The sequence below is a fragment of the Macaca fascicularis genome, chromosome 6 (genome assembly GCF_037993035.2).
Source record: "Macaca fascicularis isolate 582-1 chromosome 6, T2T-MFA8v1.1".
Classification (NCBI taxonomy): domain Eukaryota; kingdom Metazoa; phylum Chordata; class Mammalia; order Primates; family Cercopithecidae; genus Macaca; species Macaca fascicularis.
In genome coordinates this window covers 186,716,283-186,730,054 of record NC_088380.1, presented here as the reverse complement: position 1 = coordinate 186,730,054, position 13,772 = coordinate 186,716,283, and the positions used below count along the sequence as shown (strand labels likewise).

General features: G+C 52.5%; 1 protein-coding gene across 11 annotated transcripts in view; it reads right to left on the bottom strand.

The window, feature by feature from the left end:
• Window positions 1–13,772, bottom strand: part of SQSTM1 (sequestosome 1) — a 39,126-nt gene continuing 25,354 nt past the window's right edge. For 7 of the 11 annotated variants that reach the window (XM_015452371.3, XM_015452372.3, XM_065545960.1 and 4 more), the window contains 7 exons: window positions 12,204–12,299; window positions 11,171–11,400; window positions 10,935–11,076; window positions 10,062–10,142; window positions 2,318–2,532; window positions 1,783–1,978; window positions 1–865 (listed from right to left, as the gene is read on the bottom strand). In XM_015452371.3, the coding sequence (XP_015307857.3) occupies window positions 708–865; window positions 1,783–1,978; window positions 2,318–2,532; window positions 10,062–10,142; window positions 10,935–11,076; window positions 11,171–11,400; window positions 12,204–12,252 (1,071 nt within the window). In that variant the 5' untranslated portion in view covers window positions 12,253–12,299 and the 3' untranslated portion in view covers window positions 1–707. The remainder of the gene's footprint in view (window positions 866–1,782; window positions 1,979–2,317; window positions 2,533–10,061; window positions 10,143–10,934; window positions 11,077–11,170; window positions 11,401–12,203; window positions 12,300–13,772) is intronic. The other 4 variants (XM_073995027.1, XM_073995028.1, XM_073995026.1 and 1 more) reach the window with 1 other exon arrangement.

Sequence of the window (13,772 nt, the reverse complement as noted above, 5' to 3'; positions counted from 1 at the left end):
TTGGTTAAAGTGCTGATGCCATTTAATTAGATCGTTTACAAACGTAACAGGATGGCTACAAAGAGATCTTATTTTAAAAGCAGCTGATGGTTTGGCAATGAGAGAACTACAGTGGTGGAGAGACCAGGAGGCAGCTCTCAGCGAAACCAACATTACGGATGCCCTGCATGAGCCTTCTCAGTCCCAGCAGGAAGCCCACCACACTGGCTGCCCCGGCCTCCCCACTGCCTGTGCCAGGACAGCCGCCTCCCCTGCTTACCCGCCAACAACACCTAGGCATCCTTTATCTAAAATCAGAGCGTACCAGGTCTCTAGCAGAAAATCAACTAAATGTCAGGGACCTCCGAGTCATTTAAAAAGAGAAAGTGGAAGGCCATTAGGCAAGCTATGTCTGGGCTGCTAATGTGGCCCCTGCAGGGAGGGGCCAGGAGCACTGCGGTGAGCCTCAGGTCTCGCAGGCCCAGCCCTGCTGCAGGGAACCAGAGCACCCAGGAGACCAGTCTTGCTTCTCAGACATCACACACACGGGGACCCTCCCCTCATGTCACTTGTTTTGCTGCCCTAAATGGCTTCTTCCACCCTAACCCCTGATCCCCTGATCCTGGAAGGCGGCAGAGAAACTGGCCCGTACAGAGACCTGCAATTCTACACTAGCTTAACAGCTACGAGACAGAAGAGGGGGACACAGAAGAGGTGGGTAAAAGCGGTCACAATGGCGGGGAGTGCTTTGAATACTGGATGGTGTCCAGAGCCGCCCCGATGTCGTAATTCTTGGTCTGCAGGAGCCTGGTGAGCCAGCCGCCTTCGTCAGAGAAGCCCATGGACAGCATCTGGGAGAGGGACTCAATCAGCCGCGGGTCAGCCTCTGCCAAAACAGTAAGGAAGCCATGAGGAGTGATGCTGAGCCCTGTGAGTGACCCGAAACACACACCCTCCTGCCTTGGCCAGCGGGACCAAGGCCTGCCAGTGTCCGAGTGCCCAGAGCTCTGGCCCTCACAGGCCACAGTGGACCTGCTTTCCCTGTAAAGGGCCAACCAGTCTTTTTCACACTGTTCAACTCTGCCACTGTGACACAAGGCAGCCAGGTGGTATGTAAACAAAACTATCGCTGGACACTGAAATACGCATTTCCTCTAACTGTCACATCTTTTGATTGAAAAATACAAGAACTACTCTTGGCCCATAGGCCATAGCTCGCCATCCCCTGCCCTAAGGCAGAGAAGACACACTGGCAGCGCACAGCAGGTTGTGCACAGACCTTGGTTTACACACACACGGCTGCAGTGACAATGAGGAGTCTCTGTCAGCTGTCCCCACCCCCCACCGCTGCCTTCCACACCATCCACTTCAACGGTGGCTTCTGCCTGGCTCTTCCAGGGATCTTGGCTATGACCCCCACTCAGACCAGCACTCCCTGAGGAGACACTGAAGAGGTCTGAGCCCAGTGTGAGTAGTAGGGACACACCCAGTGCTGCCCCCTCTCTGTGTCACACCTACCTTAATTCCTGGTCTGCATGTTAAGTTTTAGAAACTCCTACAATTAATATTCCTGGCTCTGGAGTTTGCTTAAAGAAAAACATTTTTAGAACTCCTGCATTAGCAGAGCTTACTCACTGCTGCTCAGGGTAGACGTAAGAGGACAAAACCAACTCCTAACCTCCCACACCTACAGACAAGCCCTGCAGTGGAGAACGTCCCATCCTGTTTGTGTCGCTGGAATCGGGGGGCAGGATGCTCTGAAGGGAAAGGTAGGACTGAACACAGAACTCTTGGTTCACTTGCCTGGTGGGAGATGCGGGTACAAGGCAGCTTCCTTCAGCCCTGTGGGTCCCTCCTGGGAGGGGTCCAGAGAGCTTGGCCCTTCGGATTCTGGCATCTGTAGGGACTGGAGTTCACCTGTGGACGGGTCCACTTCTTTTGAAGACAAATGGGTCCAGTCATCGTCTCCTCCTGAGCAGTTATCAGACTCCATCTGTTCCTGAAACAGAACTCACCATGAGCATACAAGAGACACGCGCAACAGGCCAAGCCTGACCATGGCACTGACTCCTGGCAAACAGTCGGGGAGCGTGCACGCACACATGTGTTTAAGGCTGCAGGGGGCTACGGGGATCAGTGAGCCACTCACAAAGACCAAGTAACTACAAAGTTCTAGCAGGTTCCCAGAGTGACTTTAATGGCACAGACATCACTGCAGCAGCAGCAGCTCCCTCAGGTTTCATAAGTGGCTGCATAAGTGCTGAGGATGAGGCGGAGGTGCAGCTACAAATCGCTAGGCTGCCCGAGGTCCCAGGTGGTGGGAGGGGCACAGGCTTGCCTCAGGCCGCCCCTCGGACTCCAAGGCGATCTTTCTCATCTGCTCTGCCAGAGACTGCGTGGCGCCCTCAACATTCCCACCCGGCTTGCTGGGGTCAGAGCAGCAGCTGCTTGGCTGTGAGCTGTTCTTCTCCTCTGTGCTGGAACTCTCTGGAGAGGCAGGGGTCAGGCGGCTTCTTTTCCCGCCGTGCTCCACGTCAATATCCACTTCAATGCCTAGAGGCCAAGGAGGAGAGAGAAAGCTGTGACACTCCCCCAAGGAGGCAGCTGCGAGCAGGAGTGTGGCCTGTGGGGACTACAGACTCATGAAGATCTCACGTTCAGTCCACACAAGCAGGTGAGGGTGTGGATGGCGGCACTCAGTGTGTGGATGCAGGGGCTAGGTTCTCCTACCCAGCTTGACCCCGGAATCACACAGTTAGTATGGGACTAGACGATGCAAACGTGTGAGTCCGAGGCTTCTCCCAATATCCCAGCTACAAATTTCTGTGGCTTCTGGAAACATTCTCGGTGTGCCCGCGATACTGGAGCTTTCTCTTTCTCCAATTCAGTAAAACATTAACCTCAGCTAGCATCTAAGGTCAGCTTCTAAGCCAGAAAGTCAAAGAGACCTTGTTTTTTCTAACCATGCAGGGTATGGGCTACACAGCAGGTAGGGCCAAGCCCTAAGTACGGGGGAGCCAACACTGCATGTGGCGGGCACCTCCAGCCACAGTGATGGAAGGCTGTGTGTGCCTCATGACACTTGCACACAGAGGCTTTGGGTGATGACATAACACGCACCTAAACGCTGGGCTCCGCTCGGAGTGGACAGGCCATGCAGGCGAGGCATGGGGCCCGACGTGGCAGCGCAGGGAGCCTGCACACCTCCAGGCTCACGTAACTCACCAAGGACAGAGGAAAGAATCACCTGCACTATTCTGAAATTAAATAGTGTCAAAAGTCTCCATGCCCACAGCTTAGAGTCACCGGTTGTCAAAGGCTGTGGTGCACACACTGCTCCCATCCCACTCCCCAAAGCCTCCCTGCACCCTTTCAGCTCATGCTGCTCTCACCTGATGATCGAGTTCACATCTGTGCATTTCCTACTCTAGACCAGTATCTGCCTCTCCTTCCACTACCCTTTCCAAGACTCAGTTTTTTGTTAAAAGAACATTCAGTGTTTCAGCTAGTACCTCTATCTAAATGTTCTTTGCTGGGTCAAGGGGCAGACTATTTCCTTGCATAGCTTTTTGTTTTCCTACCACTGATGACGGCTTCTCTTTTTTTTAGACGGAGTCTCGCTCTGACGCCCAGGCTGGAGTGCAGTGGCGCAATCTCTCGGCTCACTGCAACCTCCGCCCACCGGGTACAAGTGATTCTCCTGCCTCAGCCTCCAGAGTAGCTGGGACTACAGGCACATGCTACCATGCCCAGCTAACTTTTATATTTTTACTGTAGAGACGGGGTTTCACCATGTTGGCCAGGCTGGTCTTGAACTCCTGACCTCAGGTGATCCGCCCCCCAACATGCTGGGATTACCGACATGAGCCACCGCACCCAACCTGCCTTCTCTTTTCATTTGCTGACTTTCCCCATGTTCTCCCCACAGCATCTCCATAGTTTTCTACAAACTACAGACTATTGCTCAGAGGGTGAAGTGGATCCGAGGCCCCACTGGTTCTGGTGTTTTCCATAGAGAGTGTCCCCGGCTGTGCAGCCTCCTGTTCCAGCCAGGACTGGCGGCTCTCTGGGCAGAGGCTCTGCTGCACTGCTGTGACCACCTTTACTTTCACCCTCTGTCCTATTAGGTCCCCTGTTTCCTAATAGCTCTGTGCTTCATTTCGGGTTTATCTCTTCATGTGGTTCAAACCAAGGTTAAAATAATTAAGACTGTATACCAGAAAGTAACTTTGTTCTGCCCTGATACTTGATTGTTTTAGATGGTTATAGAACTCTAGGCTGGACCAGGCACAGTGGCTCACGCACGTAATCCTAACACTTTGGGAGAACAACGTGGGAGATCTCTTGAGCCCAGGAGTTCAAAGTCGGCCTGGGCAGCATGGCAAGACCCCATCTCTACAAAATGTTTTTAAAACAGCTGGGCACAGGGCTGGGCGTGGTGGCTCACGCCTGTAATCCCAGCACTTTGGGAGGCCAAGGCAGGTGGATCATGAGGTCAGGAGTTCAAGACCAGCCTGGCCAAGATGGTGAAACCCCATCTTTACTGAAAATATAAAAATTAGCCAGGCGTGGCGGCGGATGCCTGTCATTCCAGCTACTCGGGAGGCTGAGGCAGAAAACTGCTTGAACCCAGGAGGTGGAAATTGCAGTGAGCTGAAATCACATCACCGCACTCCAGCCTGGGCGACAGCAAGACTCCGACTTGGGGGGGTAAAAAAAAAAAAAAAAAAAAAAAAGAAAAAAGAAAAAAAAAAATCTAGGTACAGTGGCACATGCCTGTAGTTCCAGCTACTTGGGAGGCTGAAGCAGAAGGATCACTTGAGCCCACGAGATCAAGACAGCTGTACCATTGCACTCCAACCCAGTTGACAGACCGTTTCACAAACAAGAGAATTATAGGCTGAAAAGCCTTTTTAACTTTTTTTTTTTTTTTGACACGGAGTCTCACTCTGTCGCCCAGGCTGGAGTGCAGTGGCCGGATCTCAGCTCACTGCAAGCTCCGCCTCCCGGGTTCCCGCCATTCTCCTGCCTCAGCCTCCCGAGTAGCTGGGACTACAGACGCCCGCCACTAGGCCTGGCTAGTTTTTTTGTATTTTTTAGTAGAGACAGGGTTTCACCGTGTTAGCCAGGATGGTCTTGATCTCCTGACCTCGTGATCCGCCCGTCTCGGCCTCCCAAAGTGCTGGGATTACAGGCTTGAGCCACCACGCCCAGCTTTAACTGATTTTTTTGAGTCATCAGTTGTTCCACTGTCTCCTAGCTTTTCATGATTGTTTGCTCTTTGTATTCCCAAGTATTTACAATAACCTAAAATTTTAGAAGCCCCTCTTTATCCTCAGGGTTCTGACGCTGGACAGCGATAAGCTTTGCTGTGGGGTCTTTCTCAGTCATTGTCAGGGCCGCTTTCAATCTAGAAGATAAGGTCCTCATTGCCAAGAAACTATCTTGCATTTTTTTTGTTTTCTGTTGTTTTTTTGTTTTGAGACAAGGTCTGTTCTGTTGCCCAGGATGGAGTGCAGTGGTACAATCTAGGCTTGTTGCACCCTCTGCCTCCCAGGCTCAAGCCATCCCCAACCTCAGCCTCCCGAGTAGCTGGGGCCATAAGTACACAACTCCAGGCCCAGCTAATGTTTGTAGTGTTTGTAGACACAGGGAGAGGGGAACGGTGTCTCCCTATGTTGCCAAGGCTGGTCTCAAACTCGTGAGCTCAAGTTATCTGCCCGCCTTGGTCTCCCAAAGTGTTGGGATTACAGGCATGAGCCACCGTGCCTGGCGCCAAGAAACTACCTTGCATTCCATGTTCATTTCCTCCTTTCAGTTTTCTATTCTTTCTGGAATTCCTACTCATCCTATATGGGGCTTCTAGACTTGTTCCTACACTAGTTTTTTCTCTCCTTCTATCTCTGTTCTGCTTTTGGAATATCTCCTTGAGATAATATTAGAATCTAAGCCTTCTTTTGAAGTTTTTTTTCTATTTACATTTTTTAATTTCAAGAACTTTCTTATTCTATTCCCTTTGTTATCCTTTTTATAGTATCCTGTTCCTTTTTCACACAGACAATACTCTTTTGTATCTCACTGAGGGCATTAACATTCTTTTCCCTTTAAGCCCTTTTCTCCCATGTGTGGGGCCTTTCCTCAGATGGCTGGTGATCCAAGGCTGTCTGATCCCACTGAAACACTAAGAAAAGGTTGATAGGAAGCCTTCTGTGAGGCCAGCGCCATCACCAACTTCTCCTCTGCAGGGTGACTGGGGGCCTGGCAGGCAGGAGCTGTAGGACGCTTCTCTGGGGGCATTCAGCCTCCCTCAGCAGGGACTCCCCATCTCCTGCCTGGCCAGGGAACTGACTGCTGGGCCCATTGCTCATTCAGGATGTCCAGTTTCAGGCTGGTGCCGCACCCTGCCCTGTGTCTCTGCTATCCCATGCTGAAGCTTCCCTGGGTCAGGTGCTCTTGGAATTAAACATGAGGTCTCCTTCAGTTGTTGGCAAGAGCTGTCATCTGGTCAAGTGGGCCCTGAAGTCTCTGACACTTACTAGAGGTTCTCAACCCTCCCCCCTTGTTCCTGTCCCCCATCACTCCCACCTCTTGCCTTTCCTGGTACCTGAACAGATGGTCTTGCTTCTCACCAGGATGCCCTGTTCTGGCACACAGATTTCTGAAGCTTCCCTCAGCAGGTTGCCATCCTCCCTCCATTTCCATCTTCCAAAATCTAATCACATCTTGGTCTTTCTTTGTCTATGGTGTTTTCTTTTTTGTGTAAGCCCTTTCCTGTTATTTCAGTAGAGTGTAAGCGGGAAGCAGAGGTAAAAGCAGGCTTAACTACAAGTACCTCCATCTATAAATTGTTTTTCTCCTTTATTCTTCCCAACGTGTGATTATGAAAAGGTTGAAGCTGCCGGGCACAGTGGCTCATGCCTGTAATCCCAGCACTTTGGGAGGCCAAGGCGGGCGGATCACCTGAGGTCAGGAGTTCGAGACCAGCCTGACCAACGTGGAGAAACCCCGTCTCTAGTAGAAATACAAAATTAGCTGAGTGTGGTGGCGCATGCCCGTAATCCCAGCTACTCAGGAGGCTGAGGCATGAGAATCGCTTGAACCCAGAGGCGGAGGTTGCAATGAGCCAAGATTGCACCATTGCACTCCAGCCTAGGCAACAAGAGCAAAAGTCTGTCTCAAAAAAAAAAAAGAAAAAAAAAGGTTGAAACAAACAGAAAAGTTGAAAGAACAGTACAATCAACACCCACATGCTTTTTAAATGGGTGAGTAATGAGACTTGTCTGTAAACAGATCAGAGAAATTACAGAATTAGGATTTCTCCAACTTGATGATGAAAGCCTGAAATTTCAGGGCTTATAAGAAGACTGCCTATGGAGTAGCCATTCTTGTATTCCTTTACTTTCTTAAGAAACTTGCTTTCACTTTAAAAAAAAAAAAAAAAAAAAAAGGTGGATGATGCTTCGTGCCCTGCTGCCCCATAAAGCCTCGGCGTGTGGGTGTGTTTATCAAAGATATCGTGGCCAGGAGGGGCCCTGTGGCTTCATGTCAATGCATCTCGGGGCCTGCAGCCTCCCAGCCAGGAGTAGCCTGGGTCCCAGTGGTGGCTCCCTCAGCGGGTTCTCACCGCCCCACCAAAAGGCCTTGGCACTTCACATGAAAGCCGCCGCTTACCCCACACACACTGCCACTGGGAGGCGGCTGTTGACTCGTTCCCCTTTGGGCCCTGCTCTGGGAACAGTCCCTTCTAGGCAGTTAACCTGAGTCATGCGGCTTATAGTTCTTCATAAAGAAAGGAAAGAAACTAGCCCTAACTTCTGTAACAGTCTAAGTCACTCTGCGACTGGCTCTCCTCAGCTGAAACCTCTCAGTCTATTTTACTAAAATCTTCCTTGTTTGTAGAGCCGCAGGCTCCTCCCTGGTTAGGAGAAAGCAATTCTACCCACTTTAAGCCTTTAGCTTTTAGTGCTCAAAGACATCTGAGCACTTGCAAGATAATTCCTGTCTGTGCCAAGTGGGGCGTCCAGTTCAGTTCTGACGCCGAGATGCTGCACCAGCACAGGCGGGTCTTGAGACAGTGTGACCCCAAGCACCTGGGCAGCCTCCCAGACAGATCCCAGGCCCCACCAACACCCACTTACCACAATCAAAACAGGTAAGGTCTGGGGATCTGCACTCTCTTAAAGTCTCCACCTGAACCTACACTTGCTTCTGTGACTTCCCAGGATGTCTCCTCCTTTGTTCTTTGAGTGAAGGACTCTTGTTCGAACCTCCAAATTCACCTGCAATTTTTCTGACCTTTACTATGCCCAGAGTGAGTTGCAGGATTGAGGCACAGCCTATCTCTCAGTCATGATCTCAGTGCTCCACTGTTCTACCCTCCTTCGAAGGCATTAAGAATACTGATTCTAGGCTGGGCACGGTGGCTCACACCGGTAATCCCAGCACTTTGGGAGGCCGAGGCGGGTGGATCACGAGGTCAGGAGTTCGAGACCAGCCTGGCCAACATAGTGACACCCCGTCTCTACTAAAAATACAAAAATTAGCCTGGCGTGGTGGCGGGCATCTGTAATCCCAGCTACTCTGGAGGCTGAGGCAGGAGAATCGCTTGAACCCAGGAGGCGGAGGTTGCAGCGAGCCGAGATCACATCATTGCACTCCAGCCTGGGCTACAAGGGCAAAACTCCATCTCAAAAAACAAACAAAAAAACCAGAATAGCGATTCTTCTTTCCTATTCTCTGACTTCGCCTCTAAACTCTAGTACAGAAGCCATATGTGTTTGGGCTGTTTAGTACAGCAGCAATGCCAAGATGTCACTGCTGCCTCAAAGTGGAATGAGCACGGCCGGGTGCAGTGGCTCACGCCTGTAATCCCAGCACTTTGGGAGCCCAAGGCGGGTGGATCACGAGGTCAGGAGTCAAGACCAGCCTGGCCAATGTGGCGAAACCCCGTCTCTACCAAAAAAAATACAAAAATTAGCTGGGCGTGGTGGTGGGTACCTGTAATCCCAGTTACCCAGGAGGCTGAAGCAGGGGAATCGCTTGAACCCAGGAGGTGGAGGTTGCAGTGAGCAGAGATCGCGCCACTGCACTCCAGCCTCGGCGACAGAGCAAAAAAAAAAAAAAAAAAAAAAACCTGGAATGAGCAGAGTTGGAGCAGATGGCAGTCATGCCCTGTAGCCACAGGAGGCAGCAGGCAGGGTTCGGATGCCCCTCCTGGCAGCATTCTCTCAGACACTGAACACAACCTTTGGACAGGCTGACACAGCCTGCCACTGCAGTCGCAAAAACAAGCTCACTCTTCTAGAGAGATGCAAGTGTCCCAGCGATCCATCTGCCATCACGGATCCACCGTCATCTTGAACTAGAAGTTGGCTTCATTCACTGATTCTTACTGCCGCGTGCCTAACCCTGCAGCACCCACCCCAGACCCTTAGCCAGACACAAGCACTTTCTAAAGCCCAGCGGGGAGGGGTCTCAGAGCCTGAGCTCATGCCTGCGGTCAGGTGGCACCACTCTGGGGGTACACATTGGGGTTTGCCCACCCCAGCAGACCCACTGTGCAACCTGAGGCACCAGAACTGGCTGTCACCCAGAGTACCTGCCTCCACCTTCTCCCCGCTCTGATGCAGGCCCAGCGCCCAGAAGCACTGGAAAGGTTTGGGGGTTGTAAACTAAAAGAAGGAAAAGATAAATAGCATCTCTACTACTACCCAGGTCCTCAAAAGTCCAAATCCCAAGGCCTGGCTTAGGGGAAAATGCAGACTATTGTTCACCCAAAGGAGGCCAGTCAGAGGTGACAGGCAAGCCCTACAGCCAGACCCTGGTAACCCTGCCTCACTGGGACTGTCCCAACCAAATGCTGATTCTACTTCACTCCATGTAGAAAGCTTGAGAATTCTGTCAGGGAATTCAACCGTGAGTGAGTTGCCTGTGGTCCAGGATTTAGTAAAGGTTGACTTGAGGCAACAAACCCTCACCAGTGTCAAGGGCATGTCAATTACCCATTTCTCTGCGGTATTCCCGGTGAAAGTGACAAAGTGCAGGCTGAGTTAGGCAAGCGCTGGGCAAGGAGGCGCACTCACCCAGAGGGCTAAGGGCGGCTGCCACGCTCTCCCCCACGTTCTTCAGGAAATTCACACTGGGATCCTCCGATGGACCAGCAGCTTTGATTTTTACAAAGATAAGATAAAGATATCTTTAATGCCTTGGATACCTGTCACCTTCTTGCCAAGGTCCCTGTGTTCCTGGGTGACCTTTAACCCAGACGCCTTGTCCAGGGGCCCACTCAGCATCCCCCTTCTCCTCCCTCCCACTCTGCACCCCCTGGCCCTGCACCGAGAGCCTCTCCTCTCTCGCACGCCGTTCCCCCTCATCTGCGACCCTGGTGCTCAGCAACCCCACACAGGCTCAGGCTCGGTACACTGTGAATATTGATCACATCCTTGAGTAAATATTTACTCAAAGTCAAGCAAACATCCCCATCTTTGTCCCAGAGGGTGGGGCGATTCACAGGACACAGTAACATTAATAAAATCAGAATCCAAAAATCTAGACTACAAAGCTAAGGGTAAGTCTTTAACTTACAACTATGTTTAAAAGGACTAGAGAAACTTGGGCTCTGATCTTCGACAACCATCACAAAAGAGAACAAAGTGCATCAGAAACTCTGGGCTGGAAGGGCCTCCCTGCCTGCACCTCACGGCACCTGGACAGGGCAGCCTCCTGAGGGGGAAGGGCTATGCAGGTCAATTTGTGGCTTCAGGCACTCACACCTCAGTTTCCCTGTTTGGGAAATGCAGAGAATACTCCCCACTTTGCAGGTTCTTGTGCGATTGTAGGACACCAGGAAGGTGGGGAGGTATCTTGCCTTGCACACAGGCTCTGCACAAGGGCTCTGCGCACAGGCTGCCTGACTACTGTCACCATTCAGAAGCCGGTTCCAATGCAAGCCTCACCTGATTCCGCCGTGGGACCAGGGCGGGCATCCCCTGCACGAGGTGGACGTGGGCTCCAGTTTCCTGGTGGGCCCATTTCCCATCCTGGCCACCCGAAGTGCCCGTGTTTCAGCTTCCGGAGCCAGCGGCTGTGCGAGAAGCCCTGGGGGAGGAATTAGCAGAGGGGCAGGCAGTGAGCGGGTCAAGGTTCCTGCCACCCTGAGCCCACCCCAGGCCTGCCCAGAGGGCCTGCTCACCTCAGACAGGTGCCCGAAGGGGCTGGGGAACGCGAGCTTGGTGTGTCCCTGGTGCAAGCCCTTTCCCTCACAGACGCTACACAAGTCGTAGTCTGGACAGACGCTGCACTTGTAGCGGGTTCCTACCACGGGCCCGTTGCAGCCATCACAGATCACATTGGGGTGCACCATGTTGCGGGGCGCCTCCTGAGCACACGGTGGGCGGTGGTCCCGCCGGCACTCTTTTTTCTCTGCAGGAAGGGCAGAGAGAGCTGCTAGGGTGCGGCCCCCTAAAGTGCTCCCCCTCTATCATCACTGTGGGGCTGTCACTGCCAGCAAGGCCCCTGGAACTGCTCCCCAGCATGGAGTCCACACAGAATTCAGCTGCTTAGGTGAGGGCCGCAGAGCAACCAAGAACCTGCTAGGAGGTTCCCAGTCTCTGTGTCTGTTACCTGGGAACCGTGGCCCAGGCAGCAGAGCAGCAGCAAGGAGCCTGGGCTGCATGACTTGGGCCTTGCTCTTCACCCAAGCACCGCGGCAGCAGACCCCATACCTAGGGTGAACACGGACTCCTCTTTCTCAGGTCAGGTCAGGTCAGGCACAGCACTTAGTATGTCTTTTTTTTTTTTTGACACAGAGTCTCACGCTGTCACCTAGGCTGGAGTGCAGTCGTGATCTGCAGTCGTGGAGTGCAGAGTGATTTCGGCTCGCGGCAACCTCTGCTCTCCAGGTTTAAGCGATTCTGGTCTCAGCCTCTTGAGTAGCTGGGACTAGAAGCACACGCCACCACAGCCAGCTAATTTTTGTATTTTTAGTAAAGACAAGGTTTCACCATGTTGGCCAGGCTGGTCTTAAACTCCTGACCTCAGGTGATCTGCCCGCCTCGGCCTCCCAAAGTGCTGGGATTACAGGCGTGAGCCACCACACCTGGCCTACGTCCCTGTCTTAAACAGCCCTCAAATTACTGACCCCTTCATTGGTGGAACATCAAGCCCTGTTTTTCACTCAGCAGGGAACTGAGTACACGCTGAGCTGGCTTCAGGCAGCCCCTTACCTTTAATGTAGATTCGGAAGATGTCATCCTTCACGTAGGACATGGCCATTGTCAATTCCTCGTCACTGGAAAAGGCAACCAAGTCCCCGTCCTCATCTAGATTGTTTAAAAGACAGCACATGAGCACCCAGAGGTTCTCAGCTGGACATAAGCTGCTGGAATGGGCTGAGACCAGTATGAAAGGGACACTCACAGGGCTATAAACTGGAGCACACCCACTTGAGCAACGGAGGGCAGGAGTGAGAGGCAAGACTGCCCCCTTGCTCTGGCACCTCCTGGAAGTTGAGTGCTCCAACCTGGCCCTGGACCACAGCCACACGCAGCGGGTGGAGGGCCCTGGACCACAGGGGCAACAGCAGCTTCGGCTGCTGCACTTATTTAGACTCAGGCCAGCTTCCTCTTCAGAAACGTGCCACCTCCTTCCACATCCGACCAGGCCCATGTCCATCTTCAACTGTGGGAGATCCCTGCCTGTGACCTGCTTCTGAGGGGCCCAGCCCCACAAAGGCCTTAGACTTCTAGTGGCTTGGGAGTAAAGGAGACGAGGGCATCTGTCTACTTCCTTCCCTAACAAAGCTAAAAATCATGTATTTGTATGTAGTCTCCAGCTGTGACAGATACATGTGAGCTCACAGGGCTTTAAAGCACAACCATGCAGACTAAACCACACCATCCACTGTGTGAACAGGTGTGGCACCCAAAGATGCAAACAGCCCAAATGTCTGTCAACTAATGAACAGGTAAAACACAGCCCATCCATACAACAGAATATTATTCCTCCAAAAAAACCGAAGTACTGATGTGTGCCACAACATTGAACACACTACACTAAGTGAAAGAAGACTCCATTGTATGATTCTATTTACATGAAATGCCCAGGATTGCAAGAGGAATAGATACAGAAAGGAGGTGAGTGGTTGCTGGGGGCATGTGGATGGGGGGTGATAAAAGGTACGTATGGCGTTTATAAGGTGATGAAAAGCTCTCAGGTTCAATATGGTCCACAAACCTATGAAAATGGTGAAAACCACTGACTTGTACACTAAATGGGTGAACCCTTATGTCAGTTACAGCTCAGTACCACAATTTTTTTTTTTTAAGAACAGGAGAGGGCCTGGCAGGCTGGCAGCACTCCAGAGGGCGGTCCTAGCACTACCCGCTCCCAGGGGCCGGCCTTGGCCACCTCCCTAACCCCACCCCCAGCAGCCACTGGTCACACCAGCGCAGCAGGAAACAGTTCCTGGGCTTCTGTGCCCACACCAACACTTCTGAAGAACGTTCTCGTCCTGTCCCTCTCTCCACTTGCCAGTGGGATAACCTCTGCGCTCGACCCGGCCTGGAGCGTTCCTCCCGGAATCAGTGCCCTCCTCCCAGGCGCTGTCGCGCGCTCGCGAGTCCCCCGCACCCCCGCGCTTGTTTACCCGCGTCACTCCCTCCCCTCCGCCGGCGCTCCCCGGACTCCTCCGGGCCATTATCTGAACCCACCACCTGGCGCAGCAAGATGTCAGTGTAACCCGAGTGCCCGCCTGACCACCCACTTCCCGCGGAGAGCCAGAGTTCGCCCCGGCG